Here is a 23,328-nt window from a genome sequence, read left to right as displayed (position 1 = left end):
AATAATAAATAAATTTAAGAAAAAGAATTGCAAGGAAAAATACTTTAAAAAATGTACAAACCTTATTTATAAAATAAATAAGTCATGGGAATGAAAAATACAACATAGTCAATAATATTGTAGCATTGTGTGATGGCAGATGGTGACTCCTGCTACCATGGTGAGCATTATGTAACGTATAGATTTGTCAGATCACTGGGAATGCAAACTGGTGCAGCCACTCTGGAAAACAGTGTGGAGGTTCCTCAAAAAACTAAAAATAGAACTACCCTATGACCCAGCAATTGCACTACTAGGCATTTATCCACAGGGATACAGGTGTGCTGTTTCGAAGGGACACATGCACCCCCATGTTTATAGCAGCACTATCAACAATAGCCAAAGTATGGAAAGAGCCCAAATGTCCATCGATGGATGAACGGATAAAGATATGGTATGTGTATATATATATATATATATATATATATATATATATATATATATATACAATGGAGTATTCCTTGCCAATCAAAAAGAATGAAATCTTGCCATTTGCAACTACGTGGATGGAACTGGAGGGTATTATGCTAAGTGAAACTAATCAGTCAGAGAAAGACAAAAATCATATGACTTCACTCATATGAGGACTTTAAGAGACAAAACAGATGAACATAAGGGAAGGGAAGCAAAAATATAAAAACAGGGAGGGGGACAAAACAGAAGAGACTCTTAAATATGGAGAACAGAGAGTTACTGAAGGGGTTGTGGGAGGGGGGCTGGGCTATATGGGTATATGGGTAAGGGGCATTAAGGAATCTACTCCTGAAAACATTGTTGCACTACATGCTAACTAACTTGGATGTAAGTTTTTTTTTTAATTAATTTAAAAAAAAGAATTGTCAGATCACTAGGTTATATACCCACCTGCAGCTAATATAGCATTGTATGTTAACTAAGTTCAGTAATACATTTTTTAAAGTTTATTTATCTTAAGCGAGAGAGAGGGGCGCCTGGGTGGCTCAGTCGGTTGAGTGTCCGACTTCAGATCAGGTCATGATCTCACAGCCCATGATTTCGAGCCCCACGTCGGGCTCTGTGCTGACAGCTCAGAGCCTGGAGCCTGCTTCGGATTCTGTGTCTCCTACTCTCTCTGCCCCTAACCCACTCGCATTCTGTCTCTGTCTCTCTCAAAAATAAATAAACATTAAAAAAAAAAATTTTAAGAGAGAGAGAGAGAGAGCATGTGTGAATGGGGGAGGGGCAGAGAGTGAAGGAGAGAGAGAGAATCCCAAGCAGGCTCTGGGCGGACAGCACATTAGCGGGGCTCGATCTGACAACCCTGGGATCATGACCTGAGCGGAAATCAAGAGTTGGACACGTAACCAACTGAGCCACCCCCAATAATACATTTTTTAAAAAACATAATCTCGAGTTGGTAGCCGTGGATGTAATCGCTATTCTGAATTCATTGCTGCCCTGCATTACACAACAGAAAAATTTTTGAACACTTGAATGTAAGTCAATTATATTTCCTGTCATGTTTTCCATAACATTCCACTTTCAGACACACACACACACACAAGCACTCATTTTGCTCATAGCAGTGTTTGTCAAACAGAGGTGACTTTGGCACCCCAGGGACACGTGGCCGTGTCTGGAGACATTTTAATTCTACCAGGTGGGGAGCTGGTGGCACCTCTAACGGGAGGAGGCCAGGGATTCTGGGGAACATCCCACACTGTACGGGACAGCTCACCACAGTGAGGAATTGTCAGCAATGCCGAGGTTGGCACCCTGACGTAGGAAAAAACAAAATTAAACTTAATTATACAGAAAGCTGCTTACAAACACAAACCCAGGGTGCCCATTTTCTGATTTTTGGAAATAACATTGCACCCGAGCATTAAGTATAACTGATGCCATCTGGAAAGAGCAGGGTGAAAAGTGTGGAAAGATTGTGGGTGTTTTTTTGGCTTGGTCAGATGGAATCCATTTTTCCTTATTTAAAAAAAAGGGGGGGGGGTGCCCTGGGTGGCTCAGTCAGTTGAGCGTCCAGCTTCAGCTCAGGTCATGATCTCACGGTTTGTGAGTTCGAGCCCTGCATCGGGCTCTGTGCTAACAGCTCAGAGCCTGGAGCCTGTTTCAGATTCTGTGTCTCCCTCTCTCTCTGCTCCTCCCCCGCTCGTGCTCTGTCTCTCTCTCAAAAATAAATAAAACATTAGGGGCGCCTGGGTGGCTCAGTCGGTTGAGCAGCCGACTTCGGCTCGGGTCATGATCTCGCAGTCCGTGAGTTCGAGCCCCGCGTCGGTCTCTGTGCTGACGGCTTAGAGCCTGGAGCCTGTTTCAGATTCTGTGTCTCCCTCTCTCTGACCCTCTCCCGTTCATGCTCTGTCTCTCTCTGTCTCAAAAATAAATAAACGTTAAAAAAAAAAATTAAAAAAATAAATAAATAAAACATTTAAAAAAATTAAAAAAAAAAACAAAAACGTTCAGGGGCACCTGGGTGGCTCAGTCGGTTAAGTGCCTGTTGATTTTGGCTCAAGTCATGATCTCACGGTTCATGAGTTCGAGCCCCACATCAGGCTCCACTCTGACGGTGCAGAGTCTAGTTGGAATTCTCTGTCTCCCTCCCTCCCTGCCCCTCCCTCTTTTGTGTGCATGCATGTGAGCGCTCTCTCTCAAAATAAACAAATTTTTTTAAAAAGTTGATAATTACATTCTGAAACGGTAGTCCCGGGTAGCAAAGCCTCTATTTCCCCTAGAGTTCATAATTGTCTCTGTCCTACAGACTCAACACCAAGAGTCCCCATTTACTTCCTGTCCTGACATTAAACAGGAAAGTGTTTCCAGAGACCGGGAATAAGGACGCTTCTGCTGTCATCCACAGAAATGCCCTTTCTACAATAACTGCATGTTTTATGGGTCATTACGAAACAGGGTGGCCAGCACAGGGCACACCCACAAGGGATAAAAACCAAAACAACTCTTGTGGTCCTTCCATAATAAACTATTTGATGAATTATGAAAGTCTTACAGGGATGTTTTTGTAAAGCCATTGGAGCCACATAATATAGAAACTTTCCCTCAGCTGTGCCAGCAAATCACACACTTACTTAACTGCACTGAGTGTTGGAGCATTTGGAATTCTGAAGAAGTGGAAAGTAAGAGAGTCGCAAGGTCAGAGACACAGGTTGAATCAAATATTAAACTAAATACTGCTGTCCTGTCACTTTCTGAAGCGTTTTACTGTCATAAATGGTATTTTCTGACTACTGGTATCCTTTCTACTCCCTCAACTTGGAGTAATATCAGGACTTCGTTAACTCCTGATTTTTTAAAAACATTTTAGCCTTAATGTATTTCACTTTTCACCTCCTTGCCTTTGGGGATATAGATGATTTCATTACAAATATGGAATATGCCATAAAATTCCTATAAATCCCCAGCAACTGATTGTCTCCTTTGAAAAACGTTAAAGTATCTTGAAGAGACAGATCTTACCAGTTTAAGTTTAAGTAAGAAATTCTTATGTCATAAACTTTACTAAAATCAGTTGACCAGCGAGATTTAACAAGATGCTTGCGAAGTGTAATTATGTTTCTGAAAGAGCTTTGTAAACCATGAAGTACTATAAAAATGCAGGTGCTCATTGTCAATCGTATGCCCAGAGGAAGAATAAATACTCATTGAGCTCATAAGTAGGGAAGACACTTTTCATCCGTGTCAGCTAAACTTCAGCACCGCCTTTCTAGGGAGCCTTAAATAACATCTTTGTTTTACAATGAAAGCAAAAAGCGGGGAAGGCCATGCTCAAGGTCAGGAAGCTACTGTCAATGTCAGGATTCAGACCCAGATCTGTCGGAACACAACGCTACCCTGTCCTGTCCACCACACTGCCCTCTGCAGGCTGCGAGAGGAGTGACAGTCAGGTGTGGAGTAAATTAAGACTGAGAAAATCTGAGAGCCATACTACACCCAGGTCTACCAGCTGTTCAGAGAAGAAAACCATTTCATTCCATGGATTTATCATGTCGTGCTTTGTTTCTGGGGGCTCCTGGCTGGCTCCATCAGGGAAGCATGCAACTCTTGATCTCGAGGTCCTGAGTTTGAACCCCACATTGGGCAGAGAGTTTACTTAATAATAATAATAACAATAACAATAATAATAATAAGGGCGCCTGGATGGCTCAGTCGGTTAAGCGTCCGACTTTAGCTTGGTCATGATCTCATGGTTCATGAGTTTGGGCCCTGGATCAGGCTCTGTGCTGACAGCTCAGAGCCTGTAGCCTGCTTTGGATTCTGTGTCTCCCTCTCTCTGCCCCTCTCCCACTCATGCTCTGTCTCTCTCTGTCTCTCAAAAATAAATGAAATGTCGGGGCGCCTGGGTGGCGCAGTCGGTTGAGCGTCCGACTTCAGCCAGGTCACGATCTCGCGGCCCGTGAGTTCGAGCCCCGCGTCAGGCTCTGGGCTGATGGCTCGGAGCCTGGAGCCTGTTTCCGATTCTGTGTCTCCCTCTCTCTCTGCCCCTCCCCCGTTCATGCTCTGTCTCTCTCTGTCCCAAAAATAAATAAAAAACGTTGAAAAAAAATTAAAAAAAAAAAAATAAATAAATAAATGAAATGTTAAAATAATAATAATAATAATGCCTTACTTCTATTTAGAGTTAGCATGCTCCCTTCTAAATACATTAACTCCCAAATGGAAGGTACTGGACATTCCAAGAGAAATCAGGCAAGACAAGACCCCTATCCTCAGGAATCTCCACATCCAGTAAGACATATAATGCCTAAACAAGGAATTTCGATAGAGTGGATAAGTGTTTCTGTAGGCAAAACACAGGGTAGGGCGGCGGCACATAAGTGGGTATCAGTGGGCCGGTGGCCACTCCCCACATGTCTCACTTGGTGCCCAGTACACATGGGCAACTTACAGAGAGTTAAAGCACCCGCACTGAAGTGAGCGGGGCATACCTTTCTTGCAGAGACAGCCAACCTCTTGAGAGTTCCGAGCAACCAAAAATTCTGAGACAGGAATAGTTCAGTCTTGTGATCACAGTTGCACACGCTGAGGTGATGCTTTAAGCTCTGATTATAGACATTGTTTTTATGATACTTCATTTTGTGTTTGATTTTTTTCATTCAGATTTAAGATTTTTTTTTAATATTCATTTTTGAGAGAGAGAGAGAGAGAAAAAAACAAAGTACAAGTGGGGAAGGGTATGAGAGACAGGGAGAACACCAAAGCAGGCCCAGTCTCTGAGCTGTCAGCACAGAGCCCAACGCGGGGCTCGAACCCACAGACCACGAGATCATGACCTGAGCCAAAGCCGGATGCTCACCCGACTAAGCCACCCAGGCATCCCCTCATTCAGATTTTAAATACTCTTTCAATCATTGTTTCTCACCAATTTGTCTAAACTTTAATATATATAACATATTATATATAATTATAATATATAATAAATATATATAAATATATACAATTATAATAATATAATATTATATGTCATATAATATTATAATATATAATAATATATTAATATAATAATATATATATTAATATATATAATATAAACTTTAATATATTTTCTGGTTCATCGTTTTGGCTGTAAAAGAATTCTTAATTATTTGATCACCTTTCTGACTGTCCCTGGCCCATAAGGAAGATATAGCAAAACAAGGTATGAGTTTTGCAGTGAAACAGTTGTGGATTCAAATTCCAGCTTTTTGAATTCCTACATGAGTGGCTAGGGGAGTTTCCCCTCTTGGAGCTTCAAATCCATCATCCAGAATTGTTGGGTCTGTTGGCTTGCTTAATCTTCACCACAAACCGTCCTTCATAGGAATGTGCTAAAGATTGAAGAAAATACCAGGTCCAAAGTCCATACCGGGCTTCGTACAAACAGATGTCTCAAAGTTTTGGCAAAGAACAAAAAGTTTCTAAAAGGAAAGAAAACCTAACATTTTCTCAAGCTGAAACTTTATTCTAGTGAGTCCATAATTTAATAGGTCAACCAAGGTCTCCTGTGCAAGAAAAAACAATCTGTTCGAGGGTCTTTGAGCTCTGTAAGATTACAAATCCACAGGCTCTTATGCAAGGTTGAGACAAGCAATAAATGGCACCCCTTTTCCCATTAGACCTCTAAACCAATAAAAATACAGAGAAAAAGTGGTTTTTTGAAACATATAAAAAGGGAGAAGGGTCATCTATAAGTTAATAGAGGCTTGAGGGACTTATCACTCAGTTGCACTGTATAGAATATATTTTGATCCTGATTCAAACGAAGTTTTACAGTAATTTTTGGAAACTCTGAAGGAAATTTGAAACTTACTGATATTTGACATTACAAAGAAACTATTGTGATAATAGTATTATAACTATGCTTTTTAATATCATTATCTTTTAGAGACACATATTGAAATATTTACAGATGAAATGATGTCTGGGTTCCAAATATTGGTGGAGACGGAAGGCATGAGAGTATAGATGAAACCAGATTAGTCAGTCATAAGCTAATGGTATTTGAAGCCAGGTGATGGTTTCGGTTCATGGTATATTATTCCTCTGGGTTTTATGTTTGACATTTTCCATAAAAGATTTTTTTTTATTTTTTTATGTTTATTTATTTTTGAGAGAGACAGACAGAATGTGATCAGGGGAGGGGGAGAGAGAGAGGGAGACACAGGACCCAAAGCAGGCTCCAGGCTCTGAGCTATCAGCACAGAGCCCGATGCAGGGCTCACATGCGAAATCATGACCTGAGCTGAAGTCAGACACCCAAGCGACTGACCCACCCAGGCGCCCCTATAAAAGATATTTTTAAAAGAGACCAAAACATCATCTTTTTACTAATAAAGATGAATTTGGCGAATGTGGCTTACTCATGGGCTTCCTGCTTGCCCTGAATTAGGTGAACTTGGCCACTCCACACAGGTAAGTTCTGACTATCACAGGTCTCTTAGGGCACCCAGCCTGCTAGAAGAGCTCACAGCAGGGACGCCTGGGTGGCTCAGATGGTTAAGCTTCCAACTTTGGCTCAGGTCATGATCTCACGGTGTGTGAGTTCAAGCCCTGAATCAGGCTGTCTGTTGTTAGCACAGAGCCAGCTTCAGATCTTCTGCCTCCCTCTCTCTCTCTCTCTGCCCCTCCCTTGCTTTCTCCTCTCTCTCTCCCTCTCTCAAAAGTAAATAAACATTTTTTTTATTTTAATGAAAAAAAAAAAAAAAGAATAGCTCACAGTGGTATTAAGTCTGGGGTCCTGAGTTCAGTTCTTATGTAGTGTTTGTCTTTGTCTTTGCCCCAGTAGACCCTCCAAGCTTAGTCAGCCATGTGGCAAATGCAAGCTGGTAGATACCAGGGAGATAGGGCCAGGATGACGGCCTGGCACAAAATCATCCTCATCTTCATCCTCGAAAGGAATTCGTATCATACGCCTTGTAAGGGGAGGGGGTGAGTGGAGGGGGTCCAGAGGGTCCGTAGTGTCACCTTTGTGCATTCCATCGGTAAGTGGGAAGTCTATTGCACAAGTCTATTGCAATAGCGGGACTCTATTGCACGAGTAGAAAAATATGAAGATCTAATTAGTAAAAGTGAAAGGAGTGGAGTCGGCATTTTAGAGAAACGTGTACCAGCCACAGGGACCTCTTGGAAGGAAAGAATAAAACAGGAAAGAAGCCAGCAGAACTGTGGGTATCTTGTCATCTTCTTCCACAAAAGAGAAATGACCCAAGGATACAAGAGAAATTTGATCCAGTGGCACAAAGGCTCCTCTTGAAGCTGCATTGTACATTCATAATCAATGGTTGCCTTGACATTGGATTCTTCGTCTCATAGTGACGGCATTACAATAAGACACGCCACAGTGACTAGAGCCACCGTTGGTCTAGTTTGCTCCTGCTTGGGAGAAGGTCTGAGAAGGAGCTGGTACGGTTTCAGCAGCTAACAAATAAAATGAGCTCTTGAAGGGAAGAATCTGAAAGATGTACTGAATAGTAGATTTGAACCTGATACTCTAGAGTACATCTAGGTATGATACTTCTCCTGTTGACCTTGAAGTTGGTGTAAATAATAAATCATCTGGTGGCATGTCCGCTTTATCTCACCCAATCCACCCGATGGCATCATTTTCTGAAATAACATAAGCCAGGAAAAGGAAGGAGCCCATTCCCCCAGATAACCTGAGTATCAGTTTGAAATGGAAACAATTGTGGTAGACTGCTACTTTGATTAACCCCTCTCTCTACCCCTCTCTCTCTCTACTTTCTTGTCTGGAAAGTAGGCCAGACAAGAGGACAGGGTGTCAACAACTTGGCCACAAATACGGTGCAATTTAGTCTCCATGGGAACCATAACACAACTCAGCTTTTCCACTCGGAAATGGGTGTTCTGGGCTAGAACAGTGATTAACATAGATAAATGGACTAAACTCTGGGAGTGAGCACACTCTTCCTATTTTTATTTGTCTGTTTCTCTTCCTCGATTTCAGGTATACGAAACAGTTGGACACAGTGGCACCACTTTGCTGGCAGAAGTGTTTCTGCCTATTCCTGAAACGACCATTGTCACTGGAAGGGCTCCCATTGAAGAAGTGGAGTTTAGCAGTAACCAGCATGTGACCCTGGACCACGAGGGTGTTGGAAGTGGTACGGAAAGCTCATTATCCTCAGTGGCTCACGGTTTTACTGTCAGATTTGAACATAACTTTTTTTTTTTTCATTTTCAAACAACCAGGTAATTATAAAACTGCTTTCAGAAATTCAAATTAAAATGATGATATACAATTTTTTGCAGTCATTTTTTATACCATTGGTGGCCAATAAATTCATAAAACTATGCAAGTATAAAGTAGTTCGACAATGTGAATCAGGACCTTTAAAATGCCTTTGATACCTTAGTTTCTTCTTCTAGGAATCTTTTCTTAGAAAATAATTTGAAATGAGGACAAAGTTTTGTGTATATAAGATATATATCCGGGGATCATTTATAAGGCTGAAAAGGTTTTAAAAACTTAAATATTATAATAGGGAGATTATTAGTTAATATTCTCTCTATTATCCCCTATAATTGTAATTACATATACAATGGACCTTCTCACTCTGTCTACCATGTTTCTTAACCTCTATAATGTATTTGCTTATCCTTTTCTTTCACTGCTGTATTCTGTGACACTTCTTTAAATCTGTCTTCCAAGTCATGAATTCACTCTTTGACTGTGTCTAATCATTGAAACTCATCACTGAGTTTTTCATTTTAATTATTGGATTGTTCACCTCCAGAAATTCTATTTTGTTCTTTTCCAATCTGTCTGGTCAGTTCTGATAATGTTTGTCCTTTCCTCAGACTCTCAACCATTTCATTGTTTTATTCCTTCACTACTTCATTTATTTTTAAGAACATATCACAAATATTTTTTTAACGTTCTGTAGCTGATCATTTCAGTACCTATCTGCTTATTGGTCTGATCCTGTTGCTTCTTATTCATGGTGGCTTGTTTCTTCGTGTGTCTCGTGATTTTTTATTGTGAGCACATATTTGGAAATTTATCTGCAAGAATTCTTTGGGGCTCAAATCCAATCATCAACCTAAGAGTCTGGAGACCTAGGGGTGTCTGGGTGGCTCAGCTGATTAAGCGTCTGACTTCGGCTCAGGTCACAAACTCACAGTTCGTGAGTTCAAGTCCAGCGTCAGGCTCTGTGCTGACAGCTCAGAGCCTGCAGACTGCTGCGGATTCTGTGTCTCCCTCTCTCTCTGCGCTCTGTCTTTCTGTCTCACTCTCAAGAATAAATAAACATTAAAAAAAATTTTTAAATAAAATAAAAGTCTGGGACCTAGGCTTTAGTTCCCATTCTCACACTGATAAGCTCTGTGACCCTAGTAATGATGTAATCTCTTTAAATATCTTCTTCATTCATAAAATGAATCTAAGGATACCCCCTTTAATGTCTTTTGGGGTTATTTTGAAGATTAAAGTGGATGTTCAATATAGAGGAAAGATCTCTGAAAAAAACACAAAGGTGCTATTACAGTGTAATAGTGGTATGATTTTTGGGCTAATAATATTAACTGTAAGTCCAGGACATGAAGGCACTATTTTTTTTAATGTTTATTTATTTATTGTTGAGAAAGAGAGAGAGAAAGAGAAGGAGCACAAGTGAAGGAGGGGCAGAGAGAGAGAGAGAGAGAGAGAGAGAGAATCTGAAGCAGGCTCCAGGCTCTGAGCTGTCAGCACAGAGCCTGATGTGGGGTTCAAACCCACGAACTGTGAGATCATGACCTGAGCCAAAGTTGGACGCTCAACTGACTGAGCCACCCAGGCACCCCTAAGTCACTATTTTTAGTGCTTGAAAATCTTTTCTTCTTTTATTTGATTAAACAAACTGCCCCGAGGCTTTTTATCATTAATTTCCAATGGGTAGAAGCCAAATCGGTAAGTGAGGCTTACTGTTGCCGCAGTAGCTTAGGAATAGCTAACGTTTGTTGAGTGGTCCAAGCACTAAGTGATCTGCATGTAAGACCCCACGTAACACAAGGCTCCTTATTCGGGTGCACTCCCTCCCTAGGGCACTTGCCTTGTTCCTCCTGCCACAAATGCTCTTTCCCAAGAAATCGTCTCACTTCCTTACTTTCTTCTGGCGTTTACTCAAAAGTCCCCTCTTGTGGAGGCCCTCCCTACCACCCCATCTAAAAGTTCAGCCCTTTCCCACCCACCCCCAAATACACATTGTCTGTATACACTCCCTAATTTATGGTTTCTCTTCACACTTCTCACTCTCTAACAAACCATACATTCCTCCCATTTCTCTTATTTACTGCCTGTCTCCCCTGCTGGAATAGCAACTCCTTGAGAACAGGGATTCTCATCAGTTTTGTGTCTTTACTGCCATCTGCCGCGCCTAGAATAGTCCCTGGAGCCAAGCAGAAGCTCAAATTAGTATCCACTGGATGAGTGAATAAATGGGTGTCTTCACAGGAATCTTTTTTAGGAGGTATTATCATTATCCCTATTTTACGTATAAAGAAACTAAGGCTCTGAGAAGTTAGGTCATCTGTTTGTGGTCTCACAGCTGTTAAGCGGCAGAACCAGAATATGCACCCAATGGTCCCACTCCAAAGTGCCTCATTCATTGTCACCTCTACACCCTGCTGTCAGAGAGGGAACCAAGAGGCCTATTCTGCACCTCATTGCCTGAAGAATTTCAGTGCCGCTGCTGTGAATTATGTGTTCTGTCTTGCCAGCCCTATCCTCTCTGTTCCGTTCGCCTACTGTCTGCTTTCTCACCAAGACTGGGTTCGCTCCCTTTTTCTAAACAGCGTCTGTGTAATCTGGTGTCTCCCTAGGAATGCCCTTCTCATTTGAAGCTGATGGTAGCAACCAACTGATTCTCATGACCTCGGGGAAAGTGTCCAACAGCGTGGCATGGGCCATTGGAGAAAATGGGATCCCTTTGATTCCTCCACTGTCACAGCAGAACATTGGATTTAGAAGGTGATGTGTGTCTATAATAAATTGATGAGTAATGTCTTTGCATTAATGATATCCGGGGGGGCGGGCGGGAAGCTTGCAATATCACATTCTTTCCCTTTTTTCTCATTTGCTAGTAATTTCATGATTTTTTAAGGTACTTGAGGTAAAGATTAAAATATTAATAGCCTAATAAATATTAGATGTTTAGCAGTGCCAGAAACAGCAAAAAGCATTTTGCCTTGTTTAATCTCTCCGGTAACTCTGTGAAGTATTCTTTTCTTCATTCTTCATTCTTCAAGTATTCTTGAAGAATACTTTTTCTTCATTTTATAGACGGGGGGAAATGCAGAGCCTATGATTGCGTATAGGTGGTCCTCAGTGTGAATGATGATTGTTATAGAACCTTCTGGTTATATAAAGGTCCCTATTGTCAGTTCTTTCCCTTGATTGCTAGATCCTTAGGCATTCTGTACCTCACCTACTTACCCCTAGGCAGGCCCCACCTCCTTATGGTTGGTCCCTGTCCAGGCAGCCTGGACTATGGGGGCCAGGTGGCCTGGGTTCGAGTCTGGCTTCTGTCCTGCCCCAACAGATGGGTCTTGAGTTCATCTTTAACCATTCTGGGCCTCCGTTGCCTCCACCATAAAATACAAGGACTTGGGGCACCTGGGTGGCTCAGTTGGTCGAGTATGAGACTTGGACTCAGGTCATGATCTCGAGGTTTGTGAGTTCAAGCCCTGCATCGGGCTCTCTGCTCTCAGTGTGGAGCCCACTTTCAGATCTTCTGACCCCCTCTCTCTCTGCCCCTCACCTGCTGTGCTCCCGCTCTCAAAAATAACAAGCACTTAAAAATAATAATAATAATAAATAAAAGGACTTATCCTGATCATCAAGAAGACAGTTTGTAAGTCACAGACTGTCATTTTCGACATGAGGGGAAACAGAGCGGGCCAGGCTCCGCTCCCTTTCTGCCTTCTCCGTCCCGATTCCGATGTCCCCGTGACGAGAACAAGGAACATCTGGTCAGCACCTCCTCAGTCAGGAGATGGGCGGTCACGTCCAGAGGAGGCCTCGAGCCTCGGCATTCTGTCCTCATTCCACTGAGTTTCACACCCGGGACGAAAGCTCCCACTCTTCAGGAGAGGAGGTAGAACACAATGTGAGCGGCAAGAGACACAGCTCCATTAACAAAGCCCTGACGCAAAGGTGCTGAGAGCGCTGGCCTCCCGGGAATTCAGTCGCGTCCCAATCCGTTGTGCGTCCGTTTTTTCCTCTTGTATTTTGGCCTCGGCTACGAGGGGTCCCCAGGTGAGTGGGAAGTGAGGCTCTCAGGCCACCCTGAACCGAATGCGCAGGCTCCTTCTCACTGGCCCCGATCCAGGGACGCGGGACACTTCTACGCCCCGGGCAGGGTTGTAGGGATACTTCTTTTTCTTTTTTTGGTTTTATTGAGATATAACTGACACGTGGCATGAGTTTAAGGTGTACCATGTAATGATTTGATAAGTGGATATATTGTGAAATAATCACAGTAAGTCTACCTTACATCCATCACCACACGTAGCTGCAAGTTGTGCTTTCCTTGCCGTGAGAACTTTTAAGATCTGCTCTCTCAGCAGTTTGTAAATGTGCGGTGAAGCACTGTCAACTGTGCGTTAGATCTCTGGACCGTCTTTATCGTATAACGAGAACTTTGGACTTCTTGACCGCCTTTGGCCACCGCCTCTCCCGCCCCACCTCTGGCCGCCACCGACCCGTTCTCTGTTTCCACAAGTTTTGTTTTGGTTTTGGGTTTTGGTTTCGATTCCAGATATAAGTGAGATCGCACCTTATTTGCCTCGCTCTGTGTGACTTATCTCACCCAGCGCAACGCCCTCGAGCTCCGTCCATGTTGTTGCAAATGGCCGGATTCCTCCTTTTTTTATGGTGAGTGACATCCCACGTTTTCTTTATCCACTCACCCACTGAGGGGCACTTCAGTTGTTTTCACGCCTTGGCTCTCATGAATCATGTTGTAATAATCATGGGGGCGCAGACACCCCTTTAGGACAGCGATTTTGTGTCCTTCAGGTGTATGCTCACAAGCGGAATTGCTGAATCACATGGCACTTCCGCTTTTAATTTCTGGCGGAGCCTCCGGACTGTTCTCCAGTGTTCGCACCAATTTACATTCCCACCAACAGTGCACGGGGGTTCCCTTTTCTCCACAGCCTCGCCAACACTTACTCTTTCTTGTGTTCTTTATTTTAGCCATTCTGACAGGTGCGAGGTGATATCTCACTGTGGTTTTGATTTGCATTTCCCTGATGACAAGTGCGGTTGAGCATCTTTTCACGTGTCTATTGGCCATCCGGATGTCCTCTTTGGAGAAACGTCTATTTGTGGTCCTCTGCCCGTGTTTTAATTAGATTCTTTGTGTTATTGCTATTGAGTTATGAGTTCCATATATACTTGAGACATTAATCCCTTATCAGATGTGTGGTGTGCAAGTATTTTCTTCTACCATTCACTCTTCTCTATGGTCCCTGAAACGTGTATTTTTTAATGTTTATTTATTTATTTATTTTTTTGAGACAGAGACAGAGTGAGCACGGGGAGGGGAAGAGAGAGAGAATCCCAAGCAGGCTCCACACTGTCAGCACAGAGCCCGATGTGGGGCTTCAACTCTTGAGTCATGAGATCGTGACCTGAGCCAAAATCAAGAGTCAGACGCTTAACCGACCGAGCCACCCAGGCACCCCCCAAAACGTATTTAATAGCAGTCATCGAGCAAAGAAAAACGGCAAAACTCCTTCCTTGTGATCAGATTTTCTCCCTTAGACATAACAGCCTCCTTAGGCAGTGCCGTCCCTGGGATTTTGCAGGCCTGAGGCAAAGTGCTCTGTGAAAAAGCCCATCTCACGGCATTAACTTCTTTTCCAGTGCTTTGAAGAGAGCAGATGCCATCTCGTCCATCGGCACATCGGGACTGACAGACTTGAAAAAGTTGGCCAAGTGGGCAGCAGAGTCCAAGCTCGACCCGAATGACCCCAACAATGCCCCTTTGATGCAGCTAATCTCGGTAACGTGGCACCATCGTGCACACACTGCATCTCTCCACTTGCTGTGCCAATAATAGACACAGCTCGACCCTTTACACGCGTTTTCTTTCGCACTGTGTTCTCCAGTGCGATAGTGTTTAAGAACACGAGTGCCGGGTTGAATGACAGGTTTCAAGGCCGGCTTTGCCCCTGCCTGGCTGTGTGATCAGGGCGAGCACTCATGCTTCTAAGCACTGTGACACCTCACAGTGTGGCCATGACGACGTGCAACGCCTCATCTCAACAGTTAGCGGGACACACAATCGGTGTGCAGCAAATATTAGCTGTTGTTACGGTGTTGCTGTTCCTCTTACCTCTAACCTCTGTAAAACCCTAACGAAAGGCCTTGTTTGGCCCCTCCCCTGGAAAGGAACCTGAGTACGGGTGCTCGGAGTCACCTGCTCGAGGTCACATGGCCGGTAAGGACGCGGATCCAAGACCATTTCAGAGCACGTGCCCGTTCATCACACCTGGTGAGGCCTTTTAAGAAACGGTGGTTTTGTTCGTTTATTTTCCCATTTGATGATTAATTAGATTATTGTTTAGATTTAAGTATGTATGAGATAAATTGCTTGCATCTATCATAACATTCGAAATTCTTTCTTCAGTGAGTTTATAAATAAAATGGAACATTAGTCAATAAATGATTCTCCTTGGTAGCAGATACAATTGTTTTTGCTCCCAAGGTCATAATTCCCACAAAAATATAATAAACAAGTAGATGATCCGGAAAGTGACCACAGCAACGCGTTCTGTAATCATGTTCACTAGTGGGAGTTCATTAGCAGGGTAACTGTAACCAGGATAACATTTTCATTTCTGTCATTTTCATTTCTGTCCTAGACTTTCCAAGGTAAGTCGCAAAGCAAGCTTGGGTTTATTCTGACGTTCGCCTTTATAAGTTTTCCTTCCAACTCAATGATACTTCTTAGTGTGACTAAGAGAAGTATTAGGAAGAATAGACCACATTACCTAGAGCGTAGTCTGTTCCATAAAGAGGTTTCAAATCACGCTTCAATTACCATTTTAAATCAGCAACAATATAGTATAAATGTCACCTTCGTTTTTTTTTTCTTTTTAACTATTTGTCTTCGTGTAGAAGGACAAAACACAGGGATGGCCTTCCAGACCTGTCTCTTTCTTGTTTCAATTTTTTTTTTTCAATATTTGTTTATATTTGAGAGAGAGTGCAAGCCAGGGAGGGGCAGAGAGAGAGGGGAGAGGGGGGACAAAGGACCTGAAGCAGGCTCCAGGCTCCACACTGACAGCAGTGAGCCCAATGTGGGGCTCGAACTCAGAAACCGCAAGATCATGACCTGATGATCTGGCATCAGCCACAGTCCGATGCTCGACCAACTGAGCCACCCAGGTGCCCCAGGACCTCTTTTTATGGATTTTCACAGCAGGATCACCTCGCCCACTGCAAAGCCCTGGCGAATCTCTGCTCCCTGGATTTCCTTCTGCGAGGAGGAGGTTCCCACTGGCAGAGCACCCAGCAGAGGGGCAAGCAGACGCCCGGGAGAGTGTAGCCTCACCCGCTCAGCCTCCCAGCGGTACCCTGAGACCATCCTTTCCTAGCTGGTGTACGGGGCAGCGGGGACTGGCGCCCAGATCTGTCTTTACTCGGTGACCAGGGCCACGAGGTGCTGTTTGGAGACAGCATGACCGTGGAGCCGGTGATCAGCCAACTGATTTGAACTGACCAGCCAATTCTGGGGCCTTTATCTACATGTGTGCCTACGTATATTTGAAAAATCACATTTTGTTAAATATGTCTTTAAAGTTATATTAAGTTACATATAACATATATTAAATTCACATATTAGATTTTATGGTAACACTGTGTATATACGCAACCTTATTTCCTGCAGGCATCTAGTAATATACTGATATAACTCTCCCATTTTTCACTCTGTATATTTACATAACACCTATGGGGGGAGCATGCGTACCCAAAAAAATGAACTTTATGATTTTTTTTTTTTTTTTTTTGGAAAAATGAGTTGCGGTACTTTTTATAGCCAGGACATGAATATAATGGCACCTGCCTCGTTACTATTAGATTTCAACATATGTTGTCCTTAAATGCAGGATGTTTCAAGTCTCCCCGTCTAAGACTCCTAAGCTTCCATTCCCAAACCGAGAGCCCGGTGCTGGGTTTCTTGAGATGCAATCTGCCTGCCGTCCAAAGCTGTGCCTCTTCTGTTTTCCATAGGTTGCTACTAGCGGTGAATCCTACGTCCCTGATTTCTTTCGACTGGAACAGCTGCAGCAAGAATTTAACTTTGTTTCAGATGAGGAGTTAAATAGATCCAAACGATTCCGGCTTCTTTGTCTTAGAAGCCAAGAGGTGCCAGAATTCCGAAATTACAAGCAAATTCCAGCATATGACCGGGAAATTATGGAAAAGGTATTCCAGGTAAGAAATTGCCATGGAGGAGTTAATACAGTAATTAAATATGTCTGTGCCATTTGGCTTGTACTATGATGAGTGTATCTTCTTGCTGTCGTGTTCTCTGTAGCGATGTTGGTTTCTCGTTTCGAACGCTTCACATAACTTTTCCATTATTTTTTTTTTACACTTAATGTTTAAGTAGTCTCTTTGCCCAATATAATGACATATAAACTAAGAGACATTAGAATCGTAAGTCTGAAAAGTATCTTACGTGTTAATATGGGAAATTATCCTGCCACGTTATAACAAACTGTCAGTAATTCAATGCCATTTTAATCCATTAAATATTTAGGAAGCCTGGTAAACACTGTGGGGGGGGGGGGAGCCCCTGGGGTCTCAGGTGGGCAGGGTGGCACGGAGGCGGGGCTGGGCACAGGCTTGGCTGTGGAGGGGTCCCTGGCAGGTGGGGAGCCTTTGAGGAACTACAGGTGAAAGGCCAGTGAAAGCCTGACGGGCAAGTTAGTGTTTGCTGAGGTAAATGGGGAGTCATTAGAAATGGAACCCAGTATGATTTTTTATGCAGAAACTATAGAAACTATTGGAGAATATTTTTGATGACTTGGTTCTTCTTTGTATTAGTTGGGACTCGTGATGGTAAGTGATAAAAAGCCAAATGAAGCTACCTTGGGCACCGAGAAAGTTTATTGGATGATGAAATGCCAAAATGGGTTAAATATCTAAGGGGGCGTGAATGGCAGGAGTTCACGTGTGCCTCGGGGACACCCGATCCAGAACCTGAACACTCACCAGGACGCAGTTCTGTCCTGCCTGGGCTTCCCTTGGTCCTCGTTGTGGGCAGATTCTCTACTTGGCTGCATGGTCACCAGCATCATCCAAGCTCACGTCTAGTGGCTTCAGCCAGCAGAGAGAGAGGTGTCCTCTTGTCCCAAGCTTAAAAATCTTGGGAACAGCTGGCTTGAGTTGCCCAGGCCGGGTTAGGAGCGACCCTGGATATTGAGCTGTGGCCAGGGGACTAAAGCAGAACATGGCAGCTCCCTGGCCCCCCGGAAATTTTATTGACAGAGCAAAGCACGGCAGCCTAAGACAGAGCTAACCCACCCACCACTCTCCTCCAGGGAGGCAACCCAAATCAGCTGCAGCCAGAGGCTACTTACTATTTTTGCCATTGCTCTACTTAAAATAGAAAAGAAAAAATGTAAGCAGACGCTTCGGCTAAGTTGCTTGGGTGAGCTGAGATCAGGAGTCTCTCTGTTATCTCTGTATCTCTGTGTCTTCCTACATGAACATCCTGAGTTGAAATTGCTCTACAGAATTATCTTCTACTTCTAAGGCAGTTCAACCAACTGATTCCAAAACCGGCATACTGCGTCAAAGATCAATTTTGAAACCAATTGTGAAGAGGAAGGTGGAAGACACATTTAGAACCATAGTTTATTACTTGAACCACATAAATTCTGTCGTCTCAAGAAGGGCATGGGGGGGAGGGGTACTAGTACTTTAAAATCATAAAATTATTCCTTTTTCATCTTAGGACTATGAGAAACGGTTACGAGACAGAAATGTAATTGAAACCAAGGACCACATAGATCCCCATAGGGCCATGGTAGCCAAGTACCTCCAACAGGTAAGGAAAATCATTTTACAGAGTCCCCACCGGGGGAACATAGCCAGCACCCTAAGACTGGGGGGAGAGTGGTCTTTATTCTTCCGAGTTATCTATGGGATACTTAACTGTCACTTATTTGTTCGTAATTACAGATAAGAAATTAATTTGAACATGTGAAACACTAGGATGTATCTCAGCTTATTATCAGTGGTTATCTTACGTGGAGTATGAGTACAGGGGACACAATTTCTAAGTCGTGATTTTTCTCATATTTGAATGTTTGCATCATATCACCTTTGTAATGACAAAGTTTTATGAGCCACGTACTAACTGCCCTAATGCACTAAAAACTTGAAATACCCGTTTGCCCTTCCTTCGTTTAGTAAATGTAACTTGTAGGAAATGCTACAGCCACTACACTATGTTTTTCCCATCCAGTTGATCTACCCTGCAGCTCCTTATAAAAAACAACTTATGACATTTCAGAGGCCCTCTATTTGAAGAATAATTAGAGGGGCGTCTGGGTGGCTTGGTTGAGCGTATGACTCTTGATTTCGGTTCGGGTCATGATCTCATGGTTCGTGGGTTCGAGCCCTGCTTTGGGCTCTGCGCTGACAGCACAGAGCCTGCTTGGGATTCTCTCCCCCTCTCTCTGCCCCGTTTGCACTCTCTCTCTCTTTCAAAATAAATAAACTTAAAAAAAAATAAAGAATAATTAGAAAGTAAACCAGTCTAAGGGTGCCTGAGTGGCTCAGTCAGTTAAGCATCCGACTCCTGGTTTCAGCTCAGGTCACCATCCCAAGGCCGTGGAATCAAGCCCCACGTCTGGCTCCGTGCTGAGTGTGGAGCCTGCTTGGGATTCTCCCTCTCTGTCTCCCTCACTCTCACTCTCTCTCTCCCCTCGGCTGCCCCTCCCCCTGCTTGCACTCTTTCTCTAAAAACAAATTAAAAAAAAAAAAAAAAAAAGTAAATCAATCTGAATAGAGGAAGAACTCCAGAATCTGAAATGTGTGTGCTTCAAGATCGGTCCTATTTTTTGCAATTATTCATTCATTCTGAAAACTTCCACTGTCATCCACCAGGAAATTTCCCAGGTCCCAAGAACAGAGCAGTGAACAAAACAGAAACCCCTGTGCCTTAGGGAGCTTACACTAACAAGCAAAGCGGGGTGATTTATAGGGGAAGAGATCAGCGCTGGGGAGGAAAGTGCAAGTGTGCTGGGACAACTGAGGTGACATCGGGTGAACACTCAAAGGGGTTTAGGGAGTGACCTGTGAAGTCTATGTGACAGGAACATTTTAAATAAAATACACGTTTGTCCTCAGGTTAGAGAATCAGTGATCAATCGTTTCCTAATTGCAAAACACCATTTTCTTCTTTCGGATTTGATAGTAGAAGAAGAAGTTCCCAATATCAGGTAAAAGCAAACAAATCTTTTGTTTCTTATAAAAATTATTTTTATTGTATTATATGAAAATTTTCACGTAAATAGAGAATTCTTATCCTTGCATGGTATGCGCTTGGGAACCAGTAAAACGTGATCGATGCCTAATGGTTACCTTAGTTGGGGGGGTTTTGTTACGTCGCATGAGATGCTCTCCATCATATGCCCAGTAGACACCATCTCACCTCCCAAGTCCACTTCACAGCCTTTGCCAGTTCCTTGCTGCCATCAGACCACGTCTGACGGCATTGCCCTGCCGCCCACGCTCCTGCCCTCCACCTCCCCTCGTCACACTGCCCTTCACTCCCCCACACTAGACAGAGGGGGTGGCCGGGAACGAGCACTGCGGCCCCAGGTCAGGGGCTGGGGGGAGGCAGAGAGCTGCTGTGTGTTTGGTGAGGGGACAGGGGCAACAGGGAAAATGGAGATTTACATAGAAGTTGGGGATTGACTGCATTTGCTTGATTGATTTCCCTATTAGAATAATCCTTACATGTTCTCAACTCAAAGTGGAAGCATAAAAGATGAAAAATAACTTTCTATACTGGTGGTCTTGTGTACCCCACTAACTTCCTGACCCTTTCTGTGATTAAATCTCTTGGTCTCCTAAAAAGGTGATTTCCTATCATGTGCTTCGTCTCCACCACCAAGCTGGGAAGGAGACAAAAAATGTCTATGCATGGCAGTCCCTTTCTTGGACTTGGCCTCCGTCCATGTACAGAAGGAAGGGCTGTACCCACACAAATTCACGCAAACCCTCCCTCTTCGTTCCAGGCCCAGAGTCCAGTCACTGTATTTTTTCAGTCATGAAACTTACACTTTAGAATAGATGATGATATTTCTTGCTGTTTTTCCATTTCATTTCTTTCTTTTTTCTTTTTCTGCTTTACTTTCTGCATTAAGTTCTGAAGGCTCGGGGTATGTTCTTTCTTCTTTTAATTTTGGTTTGTTCTTAGTGTTAAACTAAGATGTTTCTATATTTAATGGTCCCAGTCGCCAAGATGTTCCCATGCTGACTCCTGGGAGGGCAGCCAAGTGTCCTGAGAAAAGGGGAGAAGTTTCAACAAAGGGAAAGGATGTGCCACGTTAGGACCCCCTGGCAAAGGTGTCCCTCTGAGGTCCCCAAGTTTGGGTTAGGTGGGTGTCCTGGCAGAGTGATTAATAAGACAGGTTTCAGTGGCAAGAACATGAACCTTGAGGGCATTATGCTAAGTGAGATAAATCAGACAGAGAAAGACAAATACTGTATGATCTCACTTCTATGTGGAATCTAAAGAAGCCAAACTCCTAAACACAGAGTAGAACGGTGGTTACCAGTGGCTAGGGGTTGGGAGAATCGGGGAGATGTTGCTGGAGGCTTACAGACTTGCAGCTGGTAGATAAAAAAGCTCCGGAGATCTCAGGCACAGCAGGTGAATATAGTCAGTACTGTATCATAAACTTCAAAGTTACTAAGTGTCTAGATCTTAATTGTTCTCCCCACAAAAAAAGAAATGATAATTATGTGACGTTCTAGAGGTGTTAGCTAACACCACGGTGGCAGTCATATCCCAGTATCTAAATGTATTTATGCCTGAAATTTAGTCGTTCGTTCTATGTCAACTATATCTCAGTAAAAATAAATTAACAACACTAAAATGTAGATAACAAGTCACACACAGAAAAAGTTTTACAGTATCACTGTCCTCACACTCTCTCTCTCTCTTTTTTTTTTTTTTTTGGTGGGGGAAAGATAGCTATTTTTCATACCTTTACATTATGTTAACATGTGATGGGTCTGCTCTTGTTTTAAGTGAGTTAGAGATAAATATATGTAAGTATTTTTAAAAGAGGAAGAAGCTGGCTGTTTAAGTCAGAGTGACCAGAGTTGGAACCCCAGCTCTCCCCCTGGGAGCCTTCAGCAAATCCTGTCACCTCCCAGACACCGGTCACCTGTCACCTCCCAGAAGCCTCTGGTTACTTCATATGAGAACTGGGGTAAAGGTTCTACTTGTCAGGATTAGAAATATTCTGCGTATGGCACCTCGCACTCTGCTTGATCATAGAAGGTGCTGGTAAACAGCAGTTGCTCTGTGAGACAGAAGACCCTGGGAACAAACAGGAGCCCCTCGGGAGCCATCCTCCCACCCAACTCCAAGGCTGGCATGTGCCCCTTGGAAAGAGGCCGCTGGTCAAGCAGGGGAGGCAGAGAAGCGAGAGCCGGCTCTGTGCAGCTGGCCTTGTCCCCTGGCGCTGGGCACGGTAATGTCAGCTTGTGGATACAAAGTCACCTCTGTGCTTCTGTTCAGGCTCCGGGCCAGCATAGAATTACCTGCTTCGTGGCCCTTTCTCCCACCACGATTCCCCGACAGTGCTTGTGTCCTCCCGGAAGTGTTTGCGGGATTCTGCCTCAGTGAGAGGGAAGGGATGAGGGGGCTCCTCCTGCCCTTCCCCTTCCACTGCCATCGTGTCACGGTCATCTTCCCAGCAGCCACCATTTTAGGGCATCCAGCAAGTGCTAGACCAGGGCAGGGGTGCTCTGCATACACCCCCTCACTTTATCCTCTCTGCAACCCCAGAAGGGAGGTATGATTATCCCCATTTTACAGATGACGAAACAGAGACGTAAAGAGGTGAGCAAATTTGCCCAAGGTCAAAGAGCAGACCCAGGAGTCCCCCCGGGAAGTGCCCTGGGGCTCAGGAGAGGGAGCACCCCTTCCTGCCGTGTGGCTGGGCCCCTGGGGCAAGGAGAGCAGGAGAGCACCTGCACAGTTGAGGGGGAGGGACCCGGGATGAGCAAGGCAGAGCACGAGGCGGAGGGGCCCGAGCACACTTTTCTTCCTCTGATCGGTAGCAGCTGAAATCCGTCTTAGTGATCCACCCCAGAGGCTCTCCCCAGTCTCGGGAGAATTCCTTGGCGATTTCCACCCTCCTTAAACAGACAAAAGAGTTTTTCAGGGGCCTTTGAGGGACCTAGGGGGAGAGTTTGGGAAGCTGTCTCACAACTTTCCAGATCTTTCTTTTCCTTAGAGTCCTAATCCTGTTCTGTAATCATTAGCATTTTGGGGCTAAGCCTTTTCAAGCTGGCAGAACAAAAGCGACCACTGAGGCCAAGGAGAAAAGGCCGGAAGAAGGTGACGGCCCAGAACCTGTCCGACGGAGACATAAAGGTGCTGGTGAACATTATCCGGGCTTATGACATTCCTGTGAGGAAGGCGACAGCAAGGTGAGAGCCGTCCAGGCAGCCCTGGGATGGAGAGGACAGGGGCCCCGCCGAGTGGTTCACTTCTCTATAGCACGTCCGCTCCCACCTTTAACGCAGTCGCTGTTCTGTCCAGGGATGGGGGGAGGTCTTCCGGA

General features: G+C 44.0%; 1 protein-coding gene across 7 annotated transcripts in view; it reads left to right on the top strand.

The window, feature by feature from the left end:
* Nucleotides 1–23,328, top strand: part of CC2D2A (coiled-coil and C2 domain containing 2A) — a 148,632-nt gene that overhangs the window by 84,437 nt on the left and 40,867 nt on the right. For all 7 annotated transcript variants that reach the window (XM_053901680.1, XM_053901679.1, XM_053901678.1 and 4 more), the window contains 7 exons: nt 8,465–8,621; nt 11,317–11,464; nt 14,366–14,504; nt 16,739–16,942; nt 18,471–18,563; nt 19,871–19,962; nt 23,027–23,194. In XM_053901680.1, coding sequence (XP_053757655.1) covers nt 8,465–8,621; nt 11,317–11,464; nt 14,366–14,504; nt 16,739–16,942; nt 18,471–18,563; nt 19,871–19,962; nt 23,027–23,194 — 1,001 coding nt within the window. The remainder of the gene's footprint in view (nt 1–8,464; nt 8,622–11,316; nt 11,465–14,365; nt 14,505–16,738; nt 16,943–18,470; nt 18,564–19,870; nt 19,963–23,026; nt 23,195–23,328) is intronic.

This window comes from Panthera pardus, unplaced genomic scaffold, assembly GCF_024362965.1.
Source record: "Panthera pardus isolate Hobbes unplaced genomic scaffold, ASM2436296v1 HiC_scaffold_13, whole genome shotgun sequence".
Classification (NCBI taxonomy): Eukaryota; Metazoa; Chordata; class Mammalia; order Carnivora; family Felidae; genus Panthera; species Panthera pardus.
The sequence above is the reverse complement of the archived record's forward strand: the minus strand, read 5'-3'. Positions and strand labels throughout refer to the sequence as shown.